General features: G+C 54.7%; 1 protein-coding gene across 4 annotated transcripts in view; it reads left to right on the forward strand.

The window, feature by feature from the left end:
• The window catches only part of KHDRBS3 (KH RNA binding domain containing, signal transduction associated 3), a 162024-nt gene that overhangs the window by 136918 nt on the left and 7893 nt on the right, over positions 1-17213 (forward strand). For all 4 annotated transcript variants that reach the window (XR_010750516.1, XM_066379565.1, XM_066379567.1 and 1 more), the window contains exon 8: positions 15527-15585. Coding sequence is in view for 3 of the 4 variants with exons in the window: in XM_066379565.1 (XP_066235662.1) it covers positions 15527-15585 (59 nt within the window). In the remaining variant the exon portion in view is untranslated. The remainder of the gene's footprint in view (positions 1-15526; positions 15586-17213) is intronic.

A 17213-nucleotide genomic window follows, 5' to 3' on the forward strand; every position in this document is an offset into this window, starting at 1 on the left:
TAAGTGACAAAGTGAGGGGGAAAAAAGAGAAAATCTGAAATTACTATTGGAATTAAAGAGGCTTTTGTATGTAAAATCTTCTAATACCTCGTCTGTGTATTGCATTTATGACAGCAGAGTGATTTTTTAATGTGCTATAATGATATGCTCTCATAATATCAAACAAGATCCCTTCACGACTGCGATTTTACAGTGAAGTGATTCTCTGTCAATGTCTGCTTCTTTAAATTTCTTCACTGTCCTAGGCACCAGTGCCTAGCACAGTGCCTGAAATACGGGAAAATGCTCAATAAGTAGTTATTGAATCAATATCAACAGGTGGAATTTAAGTTCACATCTGTGATTTTAAAGCAGGAGGTGTTCTTATCTGAATTTCTTGATGTTGAATTTGAATTTAAATATACCTTCTGTGGGTAGTGTCATTGAACTTATTTTGATTCTACATAATTGAAGAAGGAGGCTGAGTAATTTGATACACAGATTGATGCAGTTAGTGTGCTACCATATTTTCCAACAACACTGAAAACCGTTTCCTTGTCTAATACTGTCTCCCAGGTTTATTGACGGCCCCACAAGTAGTTAAACATGGTCCTTCCGTACTCATATAATACTTCCCGTGCACCAGTATTGCACATCACAATTAAATTTCCTTAAAGGGTAATAGCTGGTGGCTTTGAAATCCAACTATCAAATATATGTATCAGAAATCACCAAGAGATTCCTCAGTATAGCAGATGGAAGTGTTGGCTGCAGGAAACAAGTTCCAGACCCCACAGACAAACACCGTTACCAAAGGGTCTCACGCAGTATATGGTGAACTGCTCGTTAATGTGGGCAGTCCATCTCAGGGGCTATTGCAAGAGCCAGAGACTTCAGTACCAGGGGTGGCACACCTTGGCACGCAGCACAGTTGGACTTGGGTCGTCACAAAAAGAAATGCAAATAGATTGGCCTTGAACCCAACCTTCATTTTATTCATGGATCAAAAATTTTTCATGTTTTTTACTCTTTCTGGTACATAGTTCATTCCTTTTATTTATTTTTTTCTCTTAGTGAGAGAGACAGAGGGACAGATAGGGACAGACAGACAGGAAGGGAGAGAGATGAGAAGCATTAATTCTTCGTTGTGGCATCTTAGTTGTTCATTGATTGCTTTCTCATATGTGCCTTGATGGGGAGGAGGGGGCTACAGCAGAGCGATTGACCACTTGCTCAAACCAGCGACCTTAGGCTCAAGCCATCAACCTTGGGCTTCAAGCCAGTGACCTTTGGGCTCAAGGCAGTGACCATGGGGTCATGTCTATGATCCCACGCTCAAGCCAGCGACCCTGCGCTCAAGCTGATGTGCCTGTGCTCAAGCCGGCAACTTGGGGTTTCGAACCTGGGTCCTCTGCGTCCCAATCCGACGCTCTATCCATTGCGCCACTGCCTGGTCAAGTGCTTCTTTTGAAATTAATTCTCAGCAGCCTTGCCAACCTCCTTCCCACTTTGGGGACCCTTTTTCTACCATCAAGACATTCTAATCTATAGTTTTGATACTTTCTGCAAAGAATTCTCATTAAGACCTCTTGGGATGTCTAGTGATAATATATGTAATTGATAAAAAATTTTCAAATCATCTTTTGCCAAAAAAAAAATAAAAAAAATTTGTTTTAAAAATGGATCCCACTCCCTGTGTTTCTTCGTAAGAAATCCTAGTTCTAAATGTTAGTGTTTCTGAGAAATTAAAATTTTGTTGAAAGTAACAGCCACAGTAGAAACACGCTTCAGTCTGAGACCGGTCTCACCTGGAACCAGCCCTGTCACTTACGGTGTGACCTTGAGCAGGCCAGCGGCAAGCCTTGTGGAACCTCGCTTTTAATGAAATAAAATGAGTGGACAAGGTAGTACTGATCTTCCTGGAGATGAAATACAATTATGACATTGGGAGTGCTGTGCAAATAGAAGGAAACTATTAGCTATTGTTGTGTGTGTTTGTTTTTGGGTAGACTTGTATCACTGAAGATAAGCAGAAGTAGATTATATAACATCAAAGTAAGCGCTCTGGGGAAGAATATTACTTATTTAGATAAAAACCTCTGCTTTCATAATACTGATAACCGCTGGCCTTGAATAAGAGCTTAATAATGTAACACATTATCTTATTTAAACCTCACAACAGCCTTACGGAAGATTTATTTTTAAAACCGTTTCCCGCAACATGGAATTTCTGTCGCCTGAGCTTGCACACGGGACCTGCAGGGGTCTCCGTGCTCTGAGTGTGCTCACCTCTGAAGCCTGGTTGTTAACTAGTGATTCTAGACTGTCTCCCAGCGGAGTCCAGGAAGGTGAGAACCCTGTCACAGAGCGCAGAGGTGACCTCGGGGGCGCGCTGACCTCGGGGGCGCGCTCACCTCGCGGGGTCGGCGCCGCTGGCTGTGGCTGGGACTTGCCCCGGGGCCCTGTGGCTGCCCAGTCTGTCAGGTGTGAGAGCAGGAGGAAGGGGCAGGGAGAGCTGTGGAGGCTCTTGCAAACAAAACTCTTTTCTTTTCCAATCAGAATTTCATAGGTGGTGTTTTTGTTTCTTTGTTTATTTGGACGTAGAACCATCTGCAACCTTCTGAGCAGCGTTTCGACAGGAAAGAATAGTGAGTGCTACAGAGGCGTTTTCTGTTCAGACACGGAACCACAGTTGGATAGCTCCGCATCAGGAAAAAAGAGGCACTCAGCCTCCCTTACTAGGGAAGGCCGCGCTCTGCTCGCAGGACCTGGTGAGCTCTGAATTAACCGTGCACTCAGAACAAAGCAGAGGCCGATTTTCCCTACTGTAAGAATGGAAACAGCCCTGGCTGAGAGGACAGCCCCTCACGGTCACTGTGGACGCAGGCCTCATCCCGCCAGGCCATCCTTAACCCTGCTGTGCGTCCTCGGGCTCATCCGTCTCCGGATGGCTGTCCAGGTCCAGCCAGACAGCCGGGGTTCAGGCAGGAAGGAGGGAGAGGAGTTGGAAGCCCCACCCCCTGGGCGGGCCGCCCGCCTTCTGCCTGGGTTTGTGTCTGTCTCTTCCACAACTTCGTCCACGGAAGTGGCTGAGAAACGGAGTTTTTTTGGGTTGATATGGTATCTCTAGCCTCTCGTTTTGGTCTTACTAGGACTGTTTTTTTGGGGGGGGAGGGAAAAAGGGAGGGAAAATGCATACTAATTAGGCAATGCTTGTGTCTTCCCTTTCAACATAAATTAAGGTATTTTTCCTTTTGGATTTTTAATTTTTTCTGATATACTGTACATAAGACAGGGAGCATAAACTCACCCACATCTGAAGTGAAGAGTGTTTGGTGAATGTCTTTGCCTGTGTACACACCCACGTAACCAAGAGAACACTCCCCATACCCGAGGGCTCTCTCGGGCGTTGGCTCCTGACCAGGGGATGTCTGACCTCCAGTCGTCTGGCCTTCTCTCCCTGGACTGCCTGGCTCTGTGAAAAGGTACCCAGACTTCTTTCCTGCTGTTCCAGAAATGTCGTCATGGAGAGCTAAGTCAGGCTGCGGCGGACAGCCGGCGGAGTGGGGAGGACCCATCCTGAGACCTCTATCTCCACGGGGTTCCAGCCAGTGACCTGGGAGAACTTCCTCTGTCCCTGATTCGCTGCTTTCTTATTCCAGCCACATTGTGTGTCCTCATCGTCCTTTTTCTCCCTTCTCGTCCGGCCGGCTCTTCTCCTGCGTGTCAGTTTGGACCTTTTTCCTCCAGAAGAGCACCCTGATGTGCCCCAGAGCTGGTCCAGGACCCCAGCTCTGAGTCCCTGAGAGCTCAGCCTCCTCGGGGCCACAGGCTCCGTGGGCCAGCGTGCGCGCATCCGACGGGCACAGGGAACGTATTTTATCACCAAGACCACGCCTCGCCCGCGTCCACGTCCCAGCGCCCGGCACACAGTAGGTGCTCCCTAAACACCTGTTGGGCAAACCTTGAAGGAAGAGGTGGCCTCGGGGCTTTGTAACTTCCAACAGAGATCATCTTTCTTAGGAGACGATGTAGAAAGGGAGAGTGTCTCTCTTCCTGAGTGGAAGGAAAGTGTTGGGGTTTTTTTAACCTAACTTTATAGACTAGAGCTAGTACCTGGAATGCTGGTTTGATCTAAAAGTAGAGGATTGGTGTGGGTACCACCGTGCCCAGCCCGTGGCTGGCTCATCCTGGGCACGTTGTCTGTGTGCCACAGCTGCTGCCGGTCCTGTGCTCAGCCCGTGGGTGCCTGTCATCAGCCCAGGAGCCAGCGCCGCACGGGAGCAGCTGGCGCGGGTCTTCCTTGGAGTCGGGCCCCGCGAGCTCCCCGGGCACGGGCCGCCCTCCTGCGCTCTGTAACCTGTCTTCTCGTGCATTCCTGGGGCAGGCTATTCCAGCTGCATTTCCAGAGCGCTTTGAAGGTGCAGAGAGAATTATTTCTTTCACAAGATTAAGACTAGCCCGAGGGCCAGGGGACGCGCCCGCCCCTGCCCTCTCAAAGTTGGTCTCTTCCCTTTGATGCAGCAAAGAACTGGTGTATTCCTGCACTGCGCCTGAAGCCACATTAGGAAGATTTCCACGGCAGGGAGCTGGGGGAGCAGCTCGGAGCGGCCACCTGGGTGTCTGATCCCCGCTCCCCCTCACACACACACTCACCTATTAGTCTTTAAACCTTTTTATTTGACAGTGTAATTGTTGCATCAGAAATGAGGCTTTGCAAACTTAAATGGCAACAATACGGTTAATAACAGTCCCCGTTTATGTTGTACCTGACTCGGTGGAAGGCTGGTGAAAGGCGGTTGGTGTGTGTGCACTAATGCCATCGGTCCCCGTCCCCTGTGGCCCCGTCACGGAGACACAGCAGGTGTCACTGACTGAGCAGTGACCACAGCCGTGTGGTGTTTCTCCTGGGCACCTCCTCAGACATGTCTAGAAGCTGAAACTCTGAAAGATGAAGCTACCTGCCCGAGGTTACACTGCTCATCAGTGGAAGAACGGGGTCTGCAACCACGTGAGCCAGATGCCTGGACTCTGAGCTCTCCGTTTGCCCTGACTCTCTGGGCAAACTCACGCGAAGGCCGGTTCTAGGATGAGGACCCCAGAGGTCTGTCTGTAGGTCGGCCCTCCTCCTGACCCTAGATGGCTCCTCCACCGCGCCTGAGAGACCCCTCGCACCTCATAGGGCCGAGCACTCGGCTGGCGACTCCCTGTCCTGGGAGCACTTTCTGCCTCACGCTGCCCCATTGCAGTCACGGGCCGCGGGAATGCCTAGTGACAGAGCCTTTCGGACCCTGCGTGACCCACCTCTGCCCTCTCCCACCATAGCCCTCCCCCAGCCGGTCCCTCTGACCCACAAGTGGCAGGAATGCGCCCACGGGAGGACTTCCACGTGTGACAGCCCTCCTGCACAGAGCACTGTTCCCGTGGGTAGTATCTGCACAGCTCGGGTCTGGGTGCCTGCGACGGCCTCACAGGGAGGGTCCTCTGCCCCGGGCTGTCAGAAAACTTGATTCCCCTCCCTGCAGCCCCGTGAGCTGCCCTTCCCAGTCTCGCCCGTCTTCCTGCCGTGTGTTTGCGTCTAAATAGCTCGCTGCACGAAGGTGGGGACGTGTTTTGTTTCTTAAGTGTATAGTTTCAAGTAAACTGAGCGCATGAGGGAATGCGTGAATAAAGGAAGGAATGCGTGATGGGCTGGGCTGCGGCGGGTGTGTGTGCGCAGAGCCTGGCCAGGCAGGGTCCAGCGTGCCCCCTGCACTGCGCAGAGCGGTGGGGCCGCCTTCGCCTCCAGGTGCCTGCACACTCACAGCGTGTGTGCCTCCTCCGTGTGCACGTGAAGGGGACAGAAGTGGGCGGCTAGAACTGTGACAGGACCTACTGAGTCAGGGGAATGGACTTCTCTTGTAGAATTTATAGAAATATAAACTATCATTGGCTCTGGCCGGATAGCTCGGTTGATGAAAGCATTGTCCAAAGCTTGCAGGTTCGATCCCCGGTGGGGGCACATACAGGAACAGACCTGATGTTTCTGTCTCTTCTCCTCTCTCTCCCTTCCTCCCGCTCTCTAAAAATCTATAAAACTAATTTAAACTATTATTAATGTCACAGTAAAATCCAGATTTTAATAGGTTATGTTTTACAAAGTACAATAGCTTAAATATTCCCAATATAAAAAGTTTCATTGCTTTTTAATTACTAATTTACTGGTCAAGTAGAAAAAGATTTGCTTTCTCACCTATCATTTTAAAATCCTATTTTGTCTTTGCAAAAAAAAAAAAAAAAAAAAAAGCTAGATACAAACTTTCAACTACCATTTACAAAATCTTTTCATTATGTACATACTTGACAGTGACCCATTTCTTAAAACAGGATTCCAGTGTAAACTGAGGTTTTTGTTAACTCTGATTTGAATAGGGAGCAGGATGATTCCTCAAATTATTTTAAGCTCCACTTCCCACTTATTTTTTTTTACTAAATCTTAAGTATCTGGTGAAATTATTTTTGAGACTTGCCTGTGTCCACCCGCCGGGTGGTGGCGCTCTCCTGCACTGTGGGATCTCAGCGGTCGGGTCTCCAGGGTCACCTCTGAGCACTCTGCGGACCGGAAGCCGGACCTTGGGTTCCTGGGGGCGGAGCGTGACCGAACCTTCCTCTCAGAGAGGGAGACTCTGACTGAACCGGACATTTTTATCCGGCCCTTTAAGCGGAAAATCTAAACATTCCAGTGACTGGCAAATGCGCTTAAGTTTTCATTCCTCAAGAGAATTACTTGTTTCAGACCTAAGTGTACGTCTGTCCTCTTGCGTTCCTGGCACTGGGAAAGGGCACACCGCGGAGGGGACTGGAGCTGTCCCTGTGCTGGGCGGTCCCTGGAGGGTGCGGGGCACCTGCACGTTTGCCGTGTTCACCAGAAGTGTCTCTTCTCCCTGACTTCTTTTTTCTTCCTGTCTGACCCAGAAGACAGGTATTTAATCATGGTGCTGAGATCTGAGGCTCAGCGGTGGTGACGTCGGGCTCTATCCCCGGGCTGTCTCTGTGAGAGCGTCCCTCCTGCAGGGCCAGGGGGACAGTTTCCCAGATAAAAGGATGGTTCTTCAGGCAGGTGTGGACAGCACTGTGCCCTCCCCACCCTGCCGCAGTCAGGCACCCTTAGTCCTTGGTTAAAGTCCGTGGTCTCCCCGTCCCCTTTTAGCACCATAAATATCAGTGAGGGCCACACGGTGCTTTAGTGCATCTGGTTGCTCTCTGTTACTGTTCCTTGTGGTCAAACTTAAAACAGAAATGTTTAAACATACTTACTAATCATGTAATATGTCACATAAGGCAACTCAATGCATGTTAGCATACAAACTATTTTTATGGAAATGCACTATTTTCATAAAAATAACTAGTAAGACTTGTGGCATGGTTTTGTATTTTGGCAAATCTCTTTAATGTCTGGAACTACCTTAACAAAATACTAGTACAGTTTGGTGCCACGCCTTGGTATTGGTGGAGTCCTAACGCTTGACCCACTGCGTTCAGTGCAAATGTCAGCGCGGTGAGAAAGATGAAGGATGTCTTATCGTTACTGTGAAACGAGTTGGATGTGTCGGAGGCCCTCTGGGGTCTCAGGGACTTGTGGGAGGCCCGGGGCCACACTGAAAACCGCTGCCCGGAGCCGCTGGGAAGAGGCAGCGTGTGCCAGTGCTCGGGCAGAGGGGGAGAGAGACATCCAGGGACACGGTCCCGAAAGCAGCTGAAACCTCACGCCACATTCCATCAGACCGGTGGCCGTTCGCACGGTGGGCTCCCCGAGGGTGGAGACACCCTCATCGTGTGCCGGTCGCCCGGCGGGCACTCTGGGCCAGTGAGCCCATGCGGAGAGGCTGAGTCCTCGCCTCACACCACAGGTCTGCCCTGGTCACCTGTGGACCTCTCAGGTCGGAAGATCACGAACAGCCAGAGCCAGTGGGGTAGTCGGAACACGTAGCAAAGCGCAGAGGACGGGAATGGGCAAGGCGGCCGCGTCTCTTTCCCGGCTGAGATGACAGGAGCTCCTTGTAGCCAGAGGGCAGCTGGGCGCAGTCAGATGGCCGGACGGGGGCTGTAACCCTTTAGCCATCCTCCAGCCTGTCAGCCCGATTCCAGACCTCATTACTGTGTGTCTTCCTGGGGAGACGTTATTAGATGTTATGAAAGGGCCGCTGGACGAGAAAGACGGACTGCAGGCAGACTGGACGTGTTCCAGCCGGTTCCCTGGGGGCGGGTTTCATTTCAGATCGGCGGGGAGGCGGTGATGGGTAGGCTGGGTCGTCCCAGCACCATCGTCCACACAGCGCCGTGCGTTCATGCCGCTTCAGCTACGGAACGACTTTAACGGTCGTAGGAGGATTAAAGGCCCTTGGGCAGATAGCCAGTCTGGAGCTGTATTCTGTGTTGTGGGTGCTCGGGCCTTCCGTTTTTCCTGCCACGTAGTATGCATTTATTAAATGCTTGCTAACACACTCATTTTTATCATCGTGATTACAGATAAGATTTTTCTTGAAGGAATGAATGGGCCAAAATTATCAGGAAAAAAAATGTCAGCCTTTTATATTAAGATCAGACAGCCCAAAAATGACTAATTTAACTTCTGAAGAGATTGGCTACTCCTCGCACCCGAAAGAGTCGTCACAGCCATTGCAACCAAGCTAACAATCCCTTCCGGCTGCTCATTGAGACGAGGACCAGGCAGCCGGACCTGGGGTCCGTGGGAGTTTTTCTCCGGTCACTGTGTAGGAATGCTCTGGACGCTGGGAACACACACAGTGCAGATGAGCATGAACTAGACTCAGTTCCCATCCTCCGACCTCACGGCCCTCCCTGGAGAACGGAGCAGTGTGTCGTGCTCAGGCGGGACTTGAGGGTGAAGAGATAGATCATCTGAACGCTTGGCAAACTGAAAAGGACTTAAAACGAGATGGGATAAACCAAGAGGCTGGACCAGAAACACGGACCGACTCCTCCATCCCCTCCTCAGAACCCCAGGAAGCGACAGGGAAAGGTCACCACAGAGAGTCCTGAGGCCGAGGAAGCCGTGAAACCAGGCCTGTGGAAGCACAGTGGGGAACGCAGCCCCGTTCAGGAGGGGGTCCTGCAGCGTTGAGGGGTGGAGGGAAGTCCTCCCACGCAGCGGCTGTGGACAGGGAGCGCGCAGGGGGCGGGGTCCTGCAGTGCTGAGGGGCGGAGGGAAGAGTGGTCCCACGCAGCGGCTGTGGACGGGGAGCGCGCAGGGGGCGGGGTCCTGCAGCGCTGAGGGGCGGAGGGAAGAGTGGTCCCACGCAGCGGCTGTGGACAGGGAGCGCGCAGGGGGCGGGGTCCTGCAGTGCTGAGGGGCGGAGGGAAGAGTGGTCCCACGCAGCGGCTGTGGACAGGGAGCGCGCAGGGGGCGGGGTCCTGCAGTGCTGAGGGGCGGAGGGAAGAGTGGTCCCACGCAGCGGCTGTGGACGGGGAGCGCGCAGGGGGCGGGGTCCTGCAGTGCTGAGGGGCGGAGGGAAGAGTGGTCCCACGCAGCGGCTGTGGACAGGGAGCGCGCAGGGGGCGGGGTCCTGCAGTGCTGAGGGGTGGAGGGAAGAGTCGTCCCACGCAGCGGCTGTGGACTGGGAGCGCGCAGGGGGCGGGGTCCTGCAGCGCTGAGGGGCGGAGGGAAGAGTGGTCCCACGCAGCGGCTGTGGGCAGGGAGCGCAGGGGGCGGGGTCCTGCAGCGCTGAGGGGCGGAGGGAAGTCATCCCACGCAGCGGCTGGACAGGGAGCGCGCAGGGGGCGGGGTCCTGCAGCGCTGAGGGGCGGAGGGAAGAGTGGTCCCACGCAGCGGCTGTGGACAGGGAGCGCAGGGGGCGGGGTCCTGCAGCGCTGAGGGGCGGAGGGAAGAGTCCTCCCACGCAGCGGCTGTGGACAGGGGGCGGGGTCCTGCAGCGCTGAGGGGCGGAGGGAAGAGTCCTCCCACGCAGCGGCTGGACAGGGAGCGCGCAGGGGGCGGGGTCAGCTTTCTCAGCTGCCTCGGGGGTCACTCTGTGTTTATTCCTAGGTTAAAGCTGTAACAATGCAAAGCCGGACCTCAGGGCCGCCCACGGGGGAACCCAGGATAGTCTGTAGCCGTCCCTTCTCCAGGACAGCGGGAGAAAGCTGTTTGACCCAGCGGAGTCGACCCCAGACACCGTTGTCCTAAACGGAAAATCTCAAATGTGAAAATCAGCACAGCCAAAGTTTACCCAGAATTTAAACAACAGACTCGAGAGACAGAAAACCTCACCACTTGAGAGGACAGAGCTCAAAGAATGGCGGGTGACGGTAAAAGAAGTGACCCCAGACATCTGCTCCACGCAGGCCGGGGCGGTGCAGGAGCCGGGAATGAATTCAGTCTGCGGCCAGGCGGGCTGCCGGACAGCACCGCCGGACGAAGAGCTGTCCCTGCGGCAGAAGGACCCAGAGACGGGGAAGGCGGAGCCCAGGACAGAGCGTAGCCTCGCTGGGGTCACCAGAACGGAAGAGCAGAGAGCTGAAAGGGAGGAGAGGGGATTTTCATAAAGGAGAAGGAAAAACAACGGGAAGTTGAAGAAAAGCCCGAGTTAGCCAAGTTGCCAGACGGATGTGAATTGTAGCAAGAGCCGAGAGAACTGTGCTGTTCGTCCGCAGACTGGGGTAGCTTTCCTGTTGAGAGGGTCAGCTCCAGCCAGGTGCTGGGAAAACACCCGCTGTTGTGGCCTCACACACACCTGGCGCTCAGCTCCGTCCCTGTTCATCCTTAGGTAGTGACCCTGCCAGCGGGGACTCACGAGAGTAGTTCCCTTGACTTGAAAGTAGAAATCCGTGCAGAGGCTTGAAGAAGTCGGGAGGGATAAGGGACAGCAGGATACATGTCAGTTCCTTCTTCATCCCGTTCGCAGAGATGGGGTGCCCTGGGGACTCGGAGTTTTTGTCCCGGTGTTGAAGCCCTGCTGACCGTGGGCAGACGGCCCAGGGACACACGGACCGGCCCCAGGGATAGCATTTGCTCCTTCCTTGAGTTCCCTCTGCCCTGGGCGTGTGTCCTGACTCTGATGGAGTCAGGAGCCTCTGGGGAAGGAAGCCAGGAGCTGTGCGGAACGTTTAGACTCCCTTCCACCCCTGACATGAGCTGTGGGGGGAGGGCACTGGAGAGGGACGGAGGGAGCGGCTGCCCTTGAGCCCGTTGGATGGAGTAGAGGTGATCGGCCTGATGCGCGTCCATAGAGGAGGAGATGGGTAGTGTTTCCCCTTCCTTACGCCGCCGGGGTGCAGGGTAGCCTTGGGAAGCAGGACACGTCTGCTGGTGACTGCACCGTTGAGGTTCCGAGATGGAACGCGGTGAAAGCAATCCCGGTGTGACTGACAGGTGTGAGGACGGGGCTCAGCTGCGCCCTGCTCCTCGGCTGATGACAGTCCTGCAACAAATAATCAGAAATGGGGTGAAATGATAGAAAATGTCAGTTTCAAGTTTTCACTTGTCAGAACTAAGATTGCCCTATCACCAAAGCCCTGCCAGGCGGAATGACGCCCCTGTCATCCTCTCGGTCACTGGAGAGCATGCTTCACCTCGGCTGTTCCTGTGCTGCACGGTGTCAGAGCACCTGGAGGACACGTCCCCCGTTCGGGGGCTCTGCTTGGTCAGGGAAGCCGTTGTCCGGCTCTCTGCTGGTGCTGAGCCCCAGAAGCCGTCGTTTAGGGTTCCACGTTCAACAGCGGGGGCCCGTCTCGTCTCTGGGAAGGAAGTGGTTTTGACTTCTATGCTGAGGTTACTCTCCCATCATCTGGGCAACAAAGATAGAAATTCTCAAGAATGCCAGGGGCCATCAGGATGTAACTCCTGACCTTGGAAAAGAAGCCTCAGGTTCACTTCATTTAGTGCTGAGCTTCTGAAGAGAATTAGCCAGTTTATTTACAACAAAACGAGAAGAGGCTGGGCAGGAGCCGTGGAGGATGCGGCTGCCTGGGGGTCCGCGCGGCACGCGGCCCGGGCCCCTGACGGCTGAGACCCTCGGACCCCGTGAGCAGTACACTCAGGTCGCCCAGCGCCGGGAGGCCCAAGGTTAGACCCAGATGTCTTGACCAACCTTGGACACGGTTTAATGAAGAGGTTTGTCTCTAAGTTTCCATCCCCAAGAGGAGAAAAATATTCTACTCTGATAGTCGTTCTCAGATTTAAAGCTACAGAGTCGACGGTGGGATAGCCATATTGTTTATTTTGTTGTTACTTATTTTTGCTGGAATATGAAAATTTCTCTGGTCTTTTTTCAGATGGCCCCTCCCCTCTCCTCCGCCCCATAAACGTGTGTTGTGTTTGAGAGACAGTAGGGGCTGCAGAGAGGGCGGGCGGGGGCTGAGGTGAGACACTCCAGCCGTGGTCATTCTTCCCGGGCACGGGGTGAGTTTCGTGCGCGGCTGGACTTCTGTTTCGGAGCACAAGGAGGGGTCACGTGAGCCCAGGGCAGCAACGGGACATTCGGGAACAGCGAGCACAGAACAGGTCGGGGTAAAGCAGGAACCGCGGGGTGAAGGTGGCCTGCTTGGGCACACTCTGCCTTTGGCACATGGCCGTGGTCACTCCCTGAGCTCTGAGTCCAGATGCTGTGTGGCCCTGGCCAGGTGGCTCACCCTCTCTGAGCCTCAGCAGCCCCTTCAGTAAAAGCAGAGATTTCGTGCAGATGGAGTGAGATCGTGCACGTTCGGGAGGGGCTGGTCTGTCACGGTGCCGTGCCTCTGTCACTCCCTTCCTGTCTGCGAGTTCCCCAGGGAGGCCAGCTCTCCCACTGGAGACCTTGATTAGAAAAGCTGTAGCTACCTGTGGCCCCTGGAGACCTGGCACGTCGCCCGCTGGTGTGATAGGCCAGCCGTGGGGGTGGCAGCTCCGCCCCTGGCCAGCACGGAGAGCTGCCGGCCAAGCTGGCAAGTGCCTGGTAGGGAGCCCCTGTCTGATCTCCGGGCCACAGAGCCCATGGCAGAAGCGTGCCACCCTGCAGCCACGGGCGTGCGAGGACGTGGTTCAGTTGGGACGAAGCCTGCCCTGTGGCTTGGCAGCGGCATCACTTGACACTGGTGTGATCAGTCCTCATCAACTCTGATGGAGGGGATCGTGACTCGCAGGTGGTTCAGCCGGTCTGCTGCCTCTGTCTTGCACGTCTTATCCCCTCTGCCTGGAGGGTCCCCCAGGCTGTGCCGTCCGCTCTGTCTGCGCCTTGCCTTCACCGCCAGCCCCACGCCCCCTCGCCGTCTTTCAGAACACCGCTCAAGCACCACGCTCTCCGAGAAGCCCACGTGCCGCAGCAGCTGCAGGAGGCGCCCCTCTTGGGGACCCAGGGACTCACTTCACGTCGAGTGTGGGTCTGTCTGGGGCCGGGAGCGGGTGAGAGACAAGGAACGTGGGCTGCAGTGTCTGCATTTCAGCCCCCGCCCGCAGTCCGCCACCGCCCCTCCCCCCGGTCCCCTGAAGCGAGAACCTGCCGATGTCGTGTGAAGACTGGGGACCCACTGATGATTCTTTCGTACAAAACTCTGCCGTCCTGGGCCTCTGCGCACCCTGCGAGCTCAGGGTGGTTCCCTGAGCAGGTGGGGAGACCAGCCCCACACGCCGGAGGCCACGGGCCTGCCGCCCCCTCACGGACACTGCCCTTCCGTGCTTACCGCCCTCGGTGACTGGTGCGGAGTCACTGGCCAGCGGGGAATGCGAGCGAGAAGCAGGCAGGGTGGAATCCACAAAGGTGTCACCTTATGCCATGGTCTGTGAGGTTTTATTTTTAATTTTTTTTAATTTGTTGGTTTTAGAGAGAGGAAGTGGGGGTAGACAGCGAGAAACATCAATTTGTTGTTCCACTGATTTATACGTTCATTGGTGGATACTTTTCTGTGCCCTGACTGGGGATCGAACCCTCAACCCTGGCGTGTCGGGACGATGCTCTCTAACCATCTGCGCTGCCCGGCCAGGGACAGGCTGTGTGGTTATGGCAGGAGCCCTGGCCTTCCTGACTGCAGTGCCCTTGCCTGTGACATGGGTGTGATGGTCTTTTACGTCAGGCGGTTATGAGGCCTGGTTGGGGTGGGGGCCCAGCCGCTGACATACAGCCGCACTCACAGTGTGGACCTCGCTGTTCACGCTGCGGCTCCCTGAGGGCTGGGCGGCTGGGCTGACCACTCTCTCTTTCATCAGAACTTTTCATTTGGTCGCATGAAGTTGGGATCATGAGAGGGCTTATTTCCATGACGATGAAAGATAACAGGCGGGTGGAGAAGGGACCGCCCGTGAGGGTGAGTGGGAGTTGCTGTGACCAGCTCAGCCGGGGTGTGCACGAGAGGAAGGCGCTGCAGGACTTAAGAAAAACACACATACGACACATCATAGAGAAAAGATGGGCACAGGGGACTCCCGGCCTCCAGGACTGAGAGCCCAGATCTCTGCAGCCTCATCGTGTTTATTGGTCTCTTTGCTCATCAAGCGGATTAGCAGAGCCTGGGTCAGATTAGTCTACAATGGATTCAGGTTCAGAGAAAGATGACCCACCGATGCCCCCGGGCATGTAGGAAAATGGCCATAGGGATCAGCTGCTTCCTATAAACAATCACAGCAGTGCTTGCTGGGCAGCATTCTGCCCCCGCAGGACTTGGGTTACAAAGTCCACACCTAAGACTTGTCTCACTCAAGGCTGCAGTCTAATCTCTTGGCCATTTTCCTACAGGAGCAGACCCTCGGACACTCAGGAGAGAACCCTGAAGCAATCATACCCACTCTAGTTCTGTACCCTAAGTTTTCCACAGATTATCCCTTTCCAGCAAGTGTGCCTGATGCAGACAGCTGTGCATGTGTAGCCTGTGTCGACGCCCCGTCCTGCATCTCAGGGGTGATGGTTCGAGCACACAGGCGTGCCTGCACCCTGCAGGGCTCCGGCCTCTGCTTGCAGACTGCGCCTGCCTGCCCCCCACCCCGCCCGCTCGCGGGGAGCCTCCCGCCCGCTCTGTCGCCGCAGATGCTGAGGCCAGGGTCACCCTTCCTGGTGGCCACGAGCTGGTGCTGGGAAACGGAGTGTTTCATCTCCGTATGTGTCACCGTGTGGTAGAGTGATGTCCTCGTAGCGCGTGCAGCACCGAGTTTCTGGCAGATGCGGCTGGAAGAGGAAGTGAAGGCCTCCGTCCGTGAGGGTGCGCTGGGTGGGAGAGGAGCCCAGGCGGCTTCCTCGGTGCCGGGCCCTGGAATTGTGCGCCGCACGCCCGTCTCTCCTCTCTGCCCTCCCGGGACCGGTGGTACCGCCATCATGTCTCTGGGCACAGCAGGCCCTCCCTCCGTGCTGACTGGCCGGTGGCTGGGGTCCAGGTGTCAGCATGTTTATTAGGTAATAAAGTGGAGGGAAGGGACCTTCGATAGCCCTCCAGTCCACGGCCTCTGTGTCAGAGCTCTGTGGCCCGGCAGGAATCTCATCCGTTGTTATTCTAAGTTTTCGAATGCCTGACGGGATGTGATTTAGACTCACAGCCCTGTGTTCTCACCTCTTCCCTTCCCCGTGTTCTGTTCCGTTCCCTGCAGTGGTGCTGACTACTACGATTATGGGCACGGACTCAGCGAGGAGACGTATGATTCCTACGGTGAGTGAGGGGCCCGCGGGAGCCATAAGTGAGGGTGGGGGGCGCTCGTGGGACCACCATCAGGGTCTTAACTGAGAGAGACTCGCAGAGAGGGTTAGACTGGGGCGCACTGGCTTCTCTGTCCGTCGGCGCCTGTCCGGCTGTTTTCAGGACCTCCTTTAAGATTTGAAATGGAAAGGCTTGCAGAAAATTGCAAGAGTTCGGATTCTGCACTGAGCTTTTCCGCTTGGGTTGGTTGCCGCCTGCCCAGACTGTTTCCAGACTAGTGTGCCCGCCTGCTGTCCCTGGTGGCGGGGGTCTGTCTGAAGTGCTTCTGCCTCTGGACAGCAAAGGAAAGGGGAACAATGGAGATGTCACCGCCACTCTAAAGGGATCCTCCCTCCCACATCCTTACATTCTAATTCACCCCGGATCTCAGATCCTCTGAAAACATTACAGCTGGAGTTCGTTCTGTGAGAGGTCACACCCGCCCTGAGCCTGGGCGAAGAAGAACGCAGAACATGGTCCTCAGCTCATGGGGAGACAGCCCAGCCCCCACCCAGTTTGGGGGGAACCCATGTCCAAATCTTCCACGTGCAGAAGGGTGACAGGTTTAATTGAAAGAAGTGGCGGCAGCAACCTAAGGATGGGAAGAGGCTCCTTTGCTGTGGGGCGAGGAGGTCAGAGAACCGGGAGCTTCCATCAGCGGCGGAGCGCGGATGAGTCCGCGGGCTGCGCGCACGTGGTCAGGCTCCGTGTACGTGGTCGGTTCCAGTTAGTGGATGTTCTGACATTTCTCTGAAGGCACCGGAGGACCTTTTCCAGGTGTTTCTTTTGAAGTGCATTTTATTCTGTTGCCTGCCCCAAGCTGTACTGGCTGCACCTTGGACTTTTTTGTTCTTGTTATTATGCAAAGCAAGCACTGCAGAGAGGCACTCTGGAGCTCCATGCACTCGCACTGATGCCAGTCTGCTTGAGGGGATGAAGAGTGACATTGATGGCAGGTTTGCATCAGAAGAAGTCATTTTAAGCGTTTTCCTTGGCAGCTTCATTCAGTTGCTGTCTCTGCACACACGACTTGCAGACGGCTCTGCGTTGCTTGCGGCAGGGGTTAACTGCTAGTTGTCGAAGGCTTTGGGGCACCTGGACATCCTGAGTGGCAAGGGAGTTTAATTTCAGGGCAGAGAGGTGACAACGCCCTTGGCTATGATTCAGCATGACGAGTGAGATGTGGCATATAGTCAGTAAGACACGTTCATGTTTATGAAGTGTTTCTGAGGTGGACCGTGTCCCCAGGACAGCCCTGTCCCCCTGTGGGGGGGCCCACGACTAACAATGCCCCGCCTCTCTGCCCCTCCCACGCTCCCACGGGGCCTCTTCCCCGTCTCCTGCCTTCACAAAGTTTCACCTGTGTTTTCTTGGTAAGAAACCGAAGTGACCCTCTTCCCCTTTGTAAATGGCTTAATGTTTAGCCAAAGGCAGTTCCGTTTGCTACTTGAGTCTGTGAGCTCTTGTGCAACGAATTGGCCAAAAGGGAGTTCCCGTGAAAGTAGATGCTGTCGAAGATGCAAAATCATTTTTCTTCCAGCGCCAATAGGTTTCGGGAACCAGATGATCGCGCTCCATTGTGTTTGTAATTTTTTTAGAAG

This window comes from Saccopteryx leptura, chromosome 3 (genome assembly GCF_036850995.1).
Source record: "Saccopteryx leptura isolate mSacLep1 chromosome 3, mSacLep1_pri_phased_curated, whole genome shotgun sequence".
In the NCBI taxonomy this organism is placed as follows: Eukaryota; Metazoa; Chordata; class Mammalia; order Chiroptera; family Emballonuridae; genus Saccopteryx; species Saccopteryx leptura.